This window comes from Anomaloglossus baeobatrachus, chromosome 1 (genome assembly GCF_048569485.1).
Source record: "Anomaloglossus baeobatrachus isolate aAnoBae1 chromosome 1, aAnoBae1.hap1, whole genome shotgun sequence".
In the NCBI taxonomy this organism is placed as follows: domain Eukaryota; kingdom Metazoa; phylum Chordata; class Amphibia; order Anura; family Aromobatidae; genus Anomaloglossus; species Anomaloglossus baeobatrachus.
In genome coordinates, this window is record NC_134353.1 from 743465350 (window position 1) to 743479486 (window position 14137).

A 14137-nucleotide genomic window follows, 5' to 3' on the forward strand; every position below is an offset into this window, starting at 1 on the left:
AGGTCTATTCATCAGGCATGGTATAACACAAAATCTGAAGAGTCACATATTTATACTCAACAGGACTTAGAATAGTGCAGTGAAAAAAAACAAAAAAAAACAAGTCCTGTGAAGCAGAACTATCACTATGGCAAGGGGGCAAACTGTTGTGGCCATAAATATTGTTGTGGTTAATAGATAAGCAGTGTGAAAGATTTATTGTCCTCTGATTGGGGTGTCTGGTCCGGGCTGTGATGCCCCCAGATGCTCTGAGGAACACATTTCTTAATTGATGTAAAAAGACATAAATCCAGGAGACACATTCATTCCTGCTCTGAATGTGTCAAAGGTCATCATAAGTTTGTATTCCCAGACTCTCCTGTCTCTTTGGGACTTGAAATTCATCCATCCTGGATCTACCTGTGGCCAAACATTTTTGTAACTCAGACCACAGCATCATGGACATGAAATTGCTTGTACTAAAAGGGAATTTGTGTAAAATGAATTTATAAAAAAATGTTTGTTTTGATGATTTATTGGTAAATGAATGTCTAAAAACTCATTATTATTGTTTACATAAATATTGTATGTTACAAATTTTGAGACGTAATAAAAAGAAGTTTAAAAAAAACAATGTTTTATAACTTACGTGTTCCCTATGTAAATGAGCAGAGGAACTAGTCCCCAGGGTGTCCCTTCGCCCGGTCTATTTTGTCTTCTTTCTACGGTATCCCGCTCGTGTGGGCGTGATACCATGGATTTACATGAGCGATGTCACCGTCAGCTGCTGGAGATCCTGCGCGTGCGCACTTCTCATTCGCACAGCCTTCTTAACCGGGTGTTTGCTTGCCAGCTTTAGACGCGTTCTGCGCATGGTTGGAAGTGCAGGAGCCTTCATATCATGCACAGTGCGCTTCTGAAACCGACAAGCAAACACCTGGCTAAGAAGGCTGCGCGAATGAGAAGCGCGGGATCTCCAGGAGCTCTCAGTGACGTTGCTCATGTAAATCCATGATATCACGCCCACAGGGGCGTGATACCACGGTGAGAAGGCAAACTAGACAGGGCAATGAGACGCCCAGGGGACTAGTCCCTCAGCTCATTTACATAGGAAACACATAAATTATAAAACATTTTTTATAAATTCATTTTACACAAAACTACAACACAGGTATGGGTAGGAAGGAGTTTTTAGGCTACACATTAGGCTGGTTTCAGACGTCCGTGTTAATCAGGTACCAGTCACACGTATGGTTATGGTCATAATTGTGTCACACGCGTGTCATACGCGTGTCATCCATGTTTGCATACGTGTGACAGGTACCGGAGAAAACACTGGTCTGTGAAATAAAAAGATTTTCCATATTTCCTGCTTTCTTCAGCTCTTCTGCCTCCCACTCCTGAACCCCGCTCATTATATTCATCGATTATTCACCACACTGAGGACCTGGAAGCGGGAGCATCACTGTGACAGCGCTGGATACAGCACCGCCGAGGACAGCATCACTGGGACAGGTGAGTATTCTGCAAGAACAGTGACATCCAGCGTTTCCAATGAACTCTGATGACATCCTGATGACCCCCGCAACACCCGTGCTATAGCTTCAAGGGTTCATCAGGGTTCATAGGGAACTGTGATGAGTGTCCGATGCTGTCCCCGTGATGTTCCGGCTTCCAGGTTCTCAATACACACACACACACACACACACACACACACAGCACTCACATGTATACACTGAGCACATATACATGTGACGCCCTGGGCAAGCCAGGGGTCACAGGTCACAACACCACCACACCCCACACTCCAGGTAGGCACATCACAGCTAAACTACAAATCCTTGTTGCCTTCCTCCAGAGGCTGATGATTCACACCAGGGGGTGGGCCAGGCGGATGGCTCCGCCCACCAAGGAGATCACAGCTCTGGAGGCGGGAAGGACCAGGCAGATTAGCCCCGGGCAGGGCAAGAGTGAAGTCTAGCTGAGGGCTAGAAAAGAGTAAACAAGCAGTGAAAGTAGAAAAGTGGAAAAGGAGGAGAGCAAGTGAGGTGACAAGAAGGAAGAAAAGCCTGAAGGGTCCAGCTTTGTGTAGGGCCAGAACAACAAGGTCAGCGACGGCGGTGACCGTCTGGAGTGGGACCGTTTGGAAGTTCCTGGAAGGACCCCGTTGGCTGTGTGCCCGGTGGTCTGGAGCAGTGTTCCGAAAGACAGTCAGCACCAGGGCAGGGGCCTCTCGGACCCCGGCAAGGCTAGGAGTCGCCAAATTTGCCGAATCCGTCAGTGAAGGGGACGTAGATCCCCCAGCAACCAAGTCCCGATTGAAGGCAACAGCTCAACCTGAAGCAGAGAGACATTGCCACCGCCAAGGCACCAGTTTCTCAGGGCCAGCGCCTGCGGGCAAAGTGTAGAGCTCCTCCGGCCCAGATTGTAGTCGGGGAGCGGGTAACAGGAGGGAATCCACCGCTACCACAAGTCAACCATAGGTGCAAGGAAGAGGGACATCACCGTCACCTACCGGGAGTGCAGGTGCAGCCGTCTGTGGGACCGTCCTACCAGCCGTTTGGTTTACCGTACAAACTGTGTCCGTGTCTCAGGCTGAGTGAGTACCACAGTGCCGCAAGGCACAGCGCTGCCCCCGCGTCCCTGCGCCCACCAGGCCCCGCACCTCACAAACCATCACCGGGCCCCGGGATCACCAACCCCTGCCCACGGAGGGGCAACACAACACCTGGCTGCTCCGCATCACCATCCCCGGGACCCCCGCATTGAGCAGCGGTGGTGAAATCACCACAACCGTGGGTGGCGTCACGAACTATAACAATCCCCGCACCCAACAAACCCCTTTCACTCACGGGCGAGGAGTGCCGCTCGAGAAACCCCCGGGATCCGGCCTACGGCTCGAGCCACCACTGAGCAGCGGCCGCCGGACCCGAGCAGAAGGGGGCAAGCGCGGTGTGCTGACACCCTCCTCCCCGCCCGCGACATACACACATATGTATACACACAAAGCAGACACACATGGATACACCAAGCACATACACACACATAGCGCACATGCATGTATACACTGAACACACAGACACACACACACTCTGCTGTATACTCACCCAGCAATGCGGTCCCCGGCACTCAAGTCCCCAGCGCTGCTCCTGCTTCCAGCTCCCCAGGTACTGAATATTCAGTGAGTATAATGATCGGGAGTCAGGAGCGGGAGGCAGCAGTGTGCAGACATCAGTGTGATCCGTGTGACACCCAAGAAAACAGATATGCTTGCGTGTGTGCGTGCAGGGCCACAAGGGGTCACACGGTCCGTGTGAAAACACAGACGTGTGAGTAACTGCAAATAACAACATGGTACGTGTGGCATCTGTGTTAAAAATGGATGTCACACGTACCTGAAACACGGACATCTGAAACCAGCCTAACCCTGCTTGTAGGTTACAAGGTATATGGGACCTGACAGGTTCCTTTTAAAGGTAGAGATAAACCATGTGCGCATGTTGCGTTTTTCACGCGTTAACGCTGCGTTTTGAACTGCAGCGTTTCAGTGCCAAATTGCATGCGTTTTGCTTCCCCAGCAAAGTCTATGAGAAGTCTGAAAATTGAATGACCACGCTGCGGATGCCAAAAATCGCTGCGGAAACAAAAGCAGCATGTCACTTCTTTTGTGCGCTGTAGCTGCGTTCTCCACCCATTGAAATCAATGATGTAGTTCAAAACGCAACCAAAATGCACTTGGACTGCATTTTTGTTGCATTCCACATGCTTTTTTGACAAACAAAACGCAGGTCTTTTCAGTCTCTCTCCGTCGATGTCGGTCAATCTCTCTCTGTCTGTCGGTCTCTTTATCTGTCAGTTGGTCGCTCTGTCTGTCTCTCTCTCTGTCCGTCGGTCTCTCTCTTTGTCTGTCCCTGTCTCTGTCCGTCGGTCGGTCTCTCCCCCTCTCTCATACTCACCGATCACTGGCATTGCGCTGCACGGCTGTCACAATGCTCCGTCGGCTTTTCCTCTTTTGAAAATGCCGGCCACTCATTATTCCATCTCGTATTCCCTGCTTTCCCCGCCCACTGGCGCCGTTAATAATGATAAGTTTTATTTCTATAGCGCCAACATATTCCGCAGCGCTTTACAATTAAGAGGGGACATGTACAGACAATATGAGACAATACAAAATAACAAAATTAAGATATCAGGAGCAGTGAGGGCCCTGCTCGTAAGCTTACAGTCTATGAGGAAATAGGGGAGGCACAAAAGGTGAATGGGGGGGAAGAAAAGCTTATCATATATGGTCCAGCCATCGATTTAATAGGGTATTCAAAAGCAGCTGCATGAACCCGTCGGTGAGAATTTATACAGGTACAGGGGACGAGAACTGGAAGTAAATTTTTTGAAGGGCAGAAAGGGACTAGATTAGATCAGGAAAGTGAGGTGATAGGCTAGTCTAAAGAAATTCATTTTTAGGGCCCGCTTAAAGGTGTGGATGTTGGGAATTAATCGGATTTCTCTTGGTAGTGTGTTCCAGAGCATAGGCGCAGCTCGTGAGAAATCTTGAAGATGGGAGTGGGAGGTTCGAATTGTTGAGGATGTCACTCTTAAGTCATTAGCAGAGCGGAGGGCATGGGTGGGGTGATAGACAGAGATGAGGGAGGAGATGTAGGGTGGTGCAGAACTGTGGAGAGCTTTGTAAGTGAGAGTGATAAGTTTATATTGGATTCTGTAACGGATAGGCAACCAGTGCAATGACTGGCAAAGAGCAGAGGCATCAGTGTAGCGGTTGCAGAGGAAAATGATCCTGGCTGCGGAATTCAGAATGGATTGGAGAGGGGAGAGTTTAGTAACAGGGAGACCAATTAGTAAAGAGTTACAATAATCCAGGCGAGAATGAATGAGAGCGACAGTAAGAGTTTTTGCAGAGTCAACGGTAAGAAAAGGTCGAATTCTTGAGATGTTTTTGAGGTGGAAGTGACAAGAACGAGCAAGTAAACGAATGTGGGGACTGAAGGAAAGATCGGAGTCATATATAACCCCAAGACAGCGGGCGTGCTGGGGCGTAATGGTAGAGCCACACACAGAAATGGTAATATTGGGTTTCGGAAGGTTAGGAGAGGGAGGAAACAGGAGAAGTTCAGTTTTTGACAGGTTCAGTTTTAGATAGAGGGAGGACATGATGTTGGAGACAGCAGACAGACAATCGGTAGTATTTTGTAATAGTGCAGGGGTGATGTCAGGAGAAGATGTGTACAGTTGGGTGTCATCAGCATAGAGATGGTACTGGAAACCAAATCTGCTGATTGTTTGTCTAACAGGAGCTGTGTATAGAGAGAACAGGAGGGGGCCTAGGACTGAAGGGGAAGAGGAGAGGAAGAGGAGCCGGCAAAGGATACAGTGAATGAGCGGTCAGAGAGGTAAGAGGAGAACCAGGAAAGAACGGTGTCCTTGAGCCCGATAGAGTGGAGCATAGTGGGTAGGAGCTGGTGATCCACAGTATCGAATGCAGCAGAGAGATCCAGGAGGATCAGCAGGGAGTAGTAGCCTTTGATTGGTTGCAGTCAGACACGCCCCCACAGTGAGTGACAGCTGTCTCACTGTAACCAATCACAGCCGCCGTTGGGCGGGTCTATATCGTGCAGTAAAATAAATAAATTTAATAATTTAAAAAATCGACGTGCGATCCACCCCAATTTTGATACCAGCCAGAGTAAAGCCACACGGCTGAAGGCTGGTATTGTCAGGATGGGGAGTGCCACGTTATAGGAAGCTCCCCAGCCTAACAATATCAGCCAGTAGCAGCCCGGAATTGCTGCATCCATTAGATTCGACAGTCTCGGGACTCTACCCGGCTCATCCCGAATTGCCCTGGTGCGGTGGCAATCGGGGTAATAAGGAGTTAATGGCAGCCTATAGCTGCCACTAAGTCCTAGGTTAATCATGGCAGATACGTTCCATGATTAACCTGTAAGTTAAAGAAAATAAACACATACACCCAAAAAATCCTTTATTTGGAATAAAAGACAAAAAAACACCCTTTTTCACCACTTTATTAATCCCCAAATACCCCTCCAGGTCCGACGTAATCCACGCGACGCATCCAGCTCTGCTACATGAAGCTGACAGGAGCATCTACAGACCACGACCGCTCTCTGTCAGCTCCACACAGCAACTGAAGTGAGCCGCGCGATCAGCGATGACTTCACTCAGGTTGCCTGCGGCCACCGCTGGATCCTCCCAACTGTGACAGCAAGTCGCCCGAGTGACTGAAGTGAGCTGCGTGATCAGCGATGATGTCACGGGTGAGTTGCGGTCTCGGGTGGAGGACTCCAGCTGGCCGCGGGTCACCTGAGTGACGGCACCACTGATCACGCTGCTCACTTCAGTCACTCGGGATTAGCGGTCACTCGTGAGTCCTTCACGGGTGACCACTAATCAGGACGCGACACACAGACAGAGCCAGGGGATGACAATGAAGTCGGGTGAAGTTTATCTGAGTTCATTGTCATCGCGCGACTCTGTCTGTGTCTGCTGTCAGCGGGCATGTAGCAGAGCTGAATTGCCCAGGGAAAGCACTGCCAAAAATGCATGCAAAAGGCATTTTTTTTTTACAAACGCAGCATTTACATTTGTCGAGTCTATCAGAGGACGCGTTCTTTTCCGCACTGTACAGAACGCAACGTGACTGCGCACATACCTAACTCTATCCAGGCTCCGATCACTAGAGGTGGGACTTTAGAAACAGCTGAGCTATGCTATTTCTTTAGCTCCGATTATAAATAAATGGGAGTTATGGAAATTACTTGAATTATATTGCATTTTCCAGGTTATCTTAACACCTGGCTAAGTGTTAAATTGACTTCCTATACATGTTTGTAACCTTGGTTTTCAGGTCTACATGCTTTGAAAGGAACAGCAACAAACGTGGTTTTATTGTAAAACCACTTAAGATCTATAATCTGTAATATGACTCATATGTAGAAAACAGGCTTTTAGCTAATTATAATCAGTCTTGGGTTAGTTTGCAGTAAATTACTTCCTCTTCTCTGGGTCTATAGTTAGCTCTCAGTATTTTTTTGCCATTATGTTTAAATATTCAGCACCATCTAAACCATGTCATATGAAGAATTTCAAAGCGGCCAAGACATGAGCAACTCAAGCTGCTGTCTTTTTGATGAACATATTCTCTTCTATATTCTTCCTCCAATTCTAATTCTAACCATTGTGCTGGGATCCGTTTTAAACTGCCTTGCTTTATGGGCATTTTGCTTTCATATCAAGTCATGGAAAGCCAGCACAGTTTATCTCTTCAACTTGTCCTTGGCCGATTTTCTTCTCATTATCTGCCTGCCCTTCAGAACAGACTATTATTTGAAGCAGAAGAACTGGACTTACGGAGATGTTCCATGCAGAATAATGCTTTTCATGCTTGCAATGAACAGGACCGGAAGCATCTTCTTTCTCACATTGGTTGGCCTGGATAGATACTTTAAAGTTGTTTATCCATATAACAAAATCAACTCCTTATCCAAAATGTCTGCTACCTTTATTTCATGTGTAGTATGGATTGCAACAATTTCAATTAATGCCTTTATTCTCAAGAAGGAGCAATCTGGAGAAAACTTACCAAACAAAACAAATTGTGACAGTTTTATGGTGTGTCCTCAAATTTCATACTTGCAAGACCTGTTCTTCATTCTTCAGTTTTTCCTTCCATTGTGCATTGTCCTTTTTTGTTCTTACAGCATCATATGGAAACTCAGACAGAGAAACCTGGACAGGGATTCAAAAATCCGGAAAGCGGTCAAATGCATCATATCTGTTGGGATTGTGTTCTTTGTATGTTTTTTACCAAGTGTGTCCACCAGAATTGAAGTCTTAAGGCTCTTGGCTACTCCACAAGGGGAAGACTGCCGCATCTACAGAACTATAGACACAGCATTTTATATTACAGTTTGCCTAACATATATGAACAGTATGTGTAACCCTTTGGTTTACTTCTTCTCCAGCCCTTCATTTAGCACGTTTTATCTAAAGATCATGAGGTGTTCAAAAAATGATGAGCCGGAATCAGATACAATTCCTACCAATACCAACAATTTAACATGTAGCAATCAGCAATAGTCAAACTGAATGAAGATGTTTCGCCACCTGGGAATGGTCTATTCTCCCTTCATGGGTATTTATTTCAACAAGTATTTGATAGCTTTGGTTTTTTTTTACAAACTGTTTATATGATTGTGTATTTTGCAGCTATTGCAGTTTATACCTAAGTAAGTTGACCATTAAAAATGAATTTACGGGAAAAAAAACAAATATAAAATGTTGATGTACAAATCTTCCAAGTTCTTCATTTACAACTTACATTCTATATTATTTTGAAAAAATCCCCCACCAGTATTATACAACTTTTAGGATAAGCATGTATCCAAATCAATTATATGCCAAAAATTCAGAACAAACCAGAAACAATATACTATTGGTCGCTCAATTACAAAGGAACATTGAGCTGTATCCTATGTATTGCTGTGTATTCCTGTAATATTGCATGATTTTCTACCTATATTAATTGTTAATCTAGAACTTGTCAGTATAGAAAGGGTTTTGGAAACTTAAACAATTATCATCGCTTCAAGATGTGCAGCTATTGAACTAATTAATGTTTGTTTTTGCGATGTACACATCAGTACAATTGTATACTTCTAGTTTTATTTATAGCATAAGTTTGTTTTCTTCCTTAAATGTAAATTGCAAGAATCATTACAGAACTTTCCAGACTGATGTCTTCCTTTTATAGTTTTATTACTTTTCTATTAAAACATATTACAATTTTTTTAGTGAGATTACAATGGACTGGTAAAAATGTTAGCAGGTTTGCGTTTACTAGCTTTTTTTGCGTGATGCTTATTGATCTGTCAGTATACACTGACCATAGAAGTATCCGCAATCTATTTTTATGTTATCCATTAATTTGGGTTAAAAAAATACTTAAAATGAAGAAATTCAAAACACTTCTTCTATGGAAAAAAAAAAAGAGGACCCAAAGCCCTCACTGCACCACCCGTGGGGACTTTAACTTTGACTGTCTTTACTTTTGACTAGTGATGAGCAAATACTAAAATATTAAGGTTGGGATTATTTCTGCCGAATACCTAGTACTATTCAAGTATTCTCCATGAACAACAAACCTAATGCAAATCAATGGGGAACCCAAGCATTTTTCTTTCATTTATGTTACTTACATTGAGGGTGCGCTCACATTAATATTCATAAAACTGCCCAGATTCTCAGCCAGAAAAGTTGGCGAGTGTCATGCGTTTTTTCCTCACCTAGGATCCGTATGTCTTATGAGTGCTAAATGAAAATGCTTTTTTTTTTCTCACCTAGAAATCGCATGACGTGTGGATGCTACATGAGAAAAAAACTGCACATTTGCATAAAACCAACTTTTCTGGCTGAGAAACTGGACAATTTCATATACACTAGTGTGAGCGCACCCTGAAATAACTTTTTTGGAGAGGAGAATGGTTTTTTAAATAGTCATGTTGATGGTTAAAATGAATGTGTGAAGAAGAAAAAACAACAGAAAAATAGCTGTTGGTCCTCTTCAGCATTTCTATGCAAATGTTTAGCAGATTTAAGTAATAAAAGCTTATATCCAAAAACAAAGTATTGGCTATTTTGTTACTCTGAATTCTATGAGAAATAATATAAAACACATATTTGTTATTTACTATTGTGTGCAATTATCCACAATGACATCAGCCGAAGGGGTTCTCTCATATCATTAACATTGCTGTTCTGTTCAGGTCTACTATACACTTATAATGTTTCGGTCATTTTTGACCGCAACTAATAACCCCTTCACGACCGGCCGATTTTTCGCTTTCCGTTTTTTTTTTTCGCCATTCTTCTTCTGAGAGACGTAACTTTTTTCTTTTTCAGTCAATATGGTCATCTGAGGGCTCATTTTTTGCGGAGTGAGCTGTACTTTTAATTGAAACCATAAGTTTTACCATTTAGTGTACTGGAAAATGGCAAAAAAAATCCAAATGCAGAAAAATTGCAAAAAAAGTGTAATAGCACTATTGTTTTTGAGATATTTTAATCACTGTGTTCACTATATGGTAAAACTGATGTGTGGGTGTGATGCCTCAGGTCAGTGCGAGTTCGTAGACACCAAACATGTATAAGTTTACTTTTTAGGTTTAGTTTTATATAAGGGGGTTAAAAAAAGTGGTGCACATTTTACTCCATATTCCGTGACCCGTAGCGTTCTCATTTTTCGGGATCTATGGCTCAGTGATGGCTTATTTTTTGCGTCTCGAGCTGACGTTTTTAACGGTACCAATTTTGGGCAGATTCTATGTTTTGTTTTGTTTTTTTCAACTGTTATTGCATTTTGCGCAAAAGTTGTGGCGACAAAAAAACGTCATTTTGGCGTTTGGAATTTTTTTGCTGCTATGCCGTTTACTGATCAGATTAATTAATTTTATATTTTGATAGATCGGGCGTTTCTGAACGCGGCGATACCAAATGTGTGTATATTTTTTATTTTTTTAATCCTTTAATTTTCAATGGGGTGAAAGGGGGGTGATTTGAACTTTTATTTTTTTTAGGGGGCTATAGTGATCAACAATCCGATTGCTCTGCCCTATCTGCTGATCACAGCTACACAGCTGTAAACAGCAAATACGCTCACTTTCTGCTTGACTGGACTGCGGGCCGAGTGAAATTGAAAGTAATTCATGGCAGGTACAGGAGTCATCACCTGACCCTTGTTCTACCATGACAACTACCGGAAGTCACGTGATCACGTCACGTGACTTCCAGTATCGGCCAGTAAGTAAAAGTTTACTGCGATCGCGATTATAATGGCGCTGTCACATATTGACAGCGCCATTTCAGAGGTGAAACGGCACAAGCAGATAACGATTCTGCTCGTGCCTAGCAGGCACACATCTCAACTGTGAAAATAAGCCGAGATGTGCACCGAGCGCGGCATGCTGCCGGCGGCAGACCGCGGGCAGTAACATTATGACCGCTAGGACGTAATATTACTGCCCGTGGTTGTTAAGGGGTTAAAGTCTTGATTTTTAGCTAATTTAAGTGTTTTATTGGAATATCTGTTGCATTATTATACTGTATGCGAACATGGTTGTTCATAAACAAATGAAAAATGAAATTAAAAACTTTTTTATTTTTTATGTCAAAAAATGTTACATGGCCTTATTGCAATATTCATGCATATTGCACATAAAAAAAATTAATACTTTATATAATTGTAAACTATAACTAATAACAGCAAACTGTATGTAAATATAGTTTTTTTCAAAAAAAAAAAGAACACAAAAAATAAAAAGTTCATTTCTTTTCTATATAAAATGGTAAATAAGGTTTACGGTGCTAAATTTAAGGCCACTTTACACGCAACGACATCACTAACGAGATGTCGTTGGGGTCACGGAATTCGTGACGTACATCCAGCCTCATTAGCGACGTCGTTGCGTGTGAAAAGCACGATTGACCGTTAACGATCAAAATTACTCACCTTATCGTTGACGCATTGTTTCTTTCCCGATTATCGTTGCTGTTGCAGGACGCAGGTTGTTCGTCGTTCCTGCGGCAGCACACATCGCTACATGTGACACCGCAGGAACGAGGAACATCACCTTACCTGCGGCCGCCCGCAATGAGGAAGGAAGGAGGTGGGCAGGATGTTCGTCCCGCTCATCTCCGCCCCTATTGGGCGGCCGCTTAGTGACGCCGCTGTGACGCTGCACGAACCGCCCCCATAGAAAGTAGGCGGTTCGCCGGCAACAACGACGTTGCTAGGCAGGTAAATATGTGTGACGGGTGTAAGTGATGTTGTGCACCACGGGCAGCGATTTGCCCGTGACGCACAACTGACGGGGGCAGGTACGCTCGCTAGCGATATCGATATCGCTGCGTGTAAAATGCCCTTTACTGTTTGCATTCGTCACATATATAATTTACTTGTCTTTTTGCATAAGTACTTTGCACAACTGCAACATATCACATTTGTGTTGTGATTACTTGATGTTGGACAGAAGGCGCACAGTTTTAGGCTGGTTACGTTGCTGAGGAGGCCGTGGGTATCGTAGCAGTGCTGGTGGAAGCCGTTGGTTCACTTTCTTTGGCATGCTGTTTGATCCTGTGGACAATGGCTCCCGCTCCATCATCTCTGGGTGTTACTTTTCTTTCTTCGATATATGGGCTAACCAGTGATTTTCCCAACTCCCCTTTAAAAATTCTTCTTTTATATAGTTTATTTTTGTTCCAATTTTTGTCTATTTTACGCCATAACACATAACGCCGTAACAGTCACACACACGTAAAACCACACGGAACGTGTGTCCGTGTCGTTTGTACGTGTGTGCGTTTTTCCTCACGCATAACATGTCCGTGTTTCTCCGGCATCACGAAGGCACGGATCCGTTAAAGTCAATGGGTCCCTGCCTGCACGTACGTGACACGTAGCATGTCCGTGTGCGTTTTTAATCGAAAAAACACCAACACATGTTACCAATCCTGCAGTTCACTTAGGTCCAATTAGACACAAAAGTATCTGATGATGATGATTTTTCTACGTCATTTTTAATGAAAAATGGTTCATTTCAAATGGACAGCACATGGACATTACACGTAGGTATGTCACGTATACACGGACATTCCACACGCACACACGGCGAGCATACGCCATCACACGACTGATACACTTACCAGCAAAACGGACATGAAAAACGGAACACGCACCCGTAGAACGGAACGTGAGACACGTACATTTTTTATACTGAAGTGTGGCAGAGGCCTTACTAAGGATACCATGCGGCAGTTCTGGCTTATTTTTTTCTAAGGCTGCGTGCCCACGATCAGTGCTTGCTGCGTTTTGCATGTAGCTTGCTTCAGCTGTGTACAAAACACTGCGGTGTACAGTACAAGCACAGTGGATGGATTTCTAGAAATCCCGTGCCCACTGTGGTTGTTTTTTCCACAGCAAACACTGACCTGTGGTGCGACTTTCCAGACCGCAGCATGTCAATTGTTTGCTGCAGAATCACATGCGTCCTCCGTAGCGAGGAGACCACAGTGCACTGAACCCTGATCGTGGGTATGAGCAGCTGCTGTGTCCAGAATGCAGTGAGTCTTGATCGTGGGCACATATCCTAACAGTATCCAGCATGGTCATTTTTCTTTTCAGCAACATCTGCCTGAGTTGGTATGATGTGAAAAAATTGTCACATGTAACATTTTGTCCTTTGAGTCCGTGTGTTAAATCCAAAACTACTCGCATACCTTGATTTTTTTCAGCTCTTTCTCCAGTGTTTTTTCCTATGTATACCTGAGCGTTTACAGTGTAGGAACGTTTGCTGTCACACAGAGACAATATTTTGATGCCGTACTTTGCAGGCTTACATGGAATATACTATCTGAATGATACAAGTAAAATATATCTTTGTACCATGTTACTATGTCCTGTTGTGTATAAATATGTGACTCTTCCGATTTTGTGTTATACCATGCCTGATGAAGAGACCTGAGTAGTCTCGAAAGCTTGCAATTATTACCATCTTTTCAGTTAGCCATTAAAAGGTATCAACCACTGAGGACTCTCAGTTCTTTTAAACAATTTTACTATCTGAATGGGCACCTACCTCTGAATGACACCAGCTGTTCATCTACAGTCACATTTTCACCAGTATTGTAAAATGTTGGTAGAATCTCTACCCATTTATTCCACAAATCTCTAATAGGGGCAAGTTTGTCTGTGGCACTTCTTTCAATTTGGAATTTGAAAATGTATGTACAGTTAGGTCCAGAAATATTTGGACAGTGACACAATTTTCGCGAGTTGGGCTCTGCATGCCACCACATTGGATTTGAAATGAAACCTCTACAACAGAATTCAAGTGCAGATTGTAACGTTTAATTTGAAGGTTAGAACAAAAATATCTGATAGAAATTGCAGGAATTGTACACATTTCTTTACAAACACTCCACATTTTAGGAGGTCAAAAGTAATTGGACAAATAAACCAAACCCAAACAAAATATTTTTATTTTCAATATTTTGTTGCGAATCCTTTGGAGGCAATCACTGCCTTAAGTCTGGAACCCATGGACATCACCAAACGCTGGGTTTCCTCCTT

The 14137-nt window shown here is 43.7% G+C and overlaps 1 protein-coding gene across 1 annotated transcript; it reads left to right on the forward strand.

The window, feature by feature from the left end:
* Positions 1-7113: 7113 nt before the first annotated feature.
* On the forward strand, positions 7114-8482 carry LOC142299335 (hydroxycarboxylic acid receptor 2-like). Its single transcript, XM_075341823.1, has one exon. The coding sequence runs from the start codon at positions 7114-7116 to the stop codon at positions 8089-8091; it is 978 nt and encodes a 325-aa protein (XP_075197938.1). The 3' UTR covers positions 8092-8482.
* The last annotated feature ends 5655 nt before the right edge of the window (positions 8483-14137 follow it).

Bases quoted from the DNA above. Each gene is read 5' to 3' on its own strand.
- LOC142299335 (XM_075341823.1), top strand. From the start codon at position 7,114: ATGAGCAACTCAAGCTGCTGTCTTTTTGATGAACATATTCTCTTCTAT.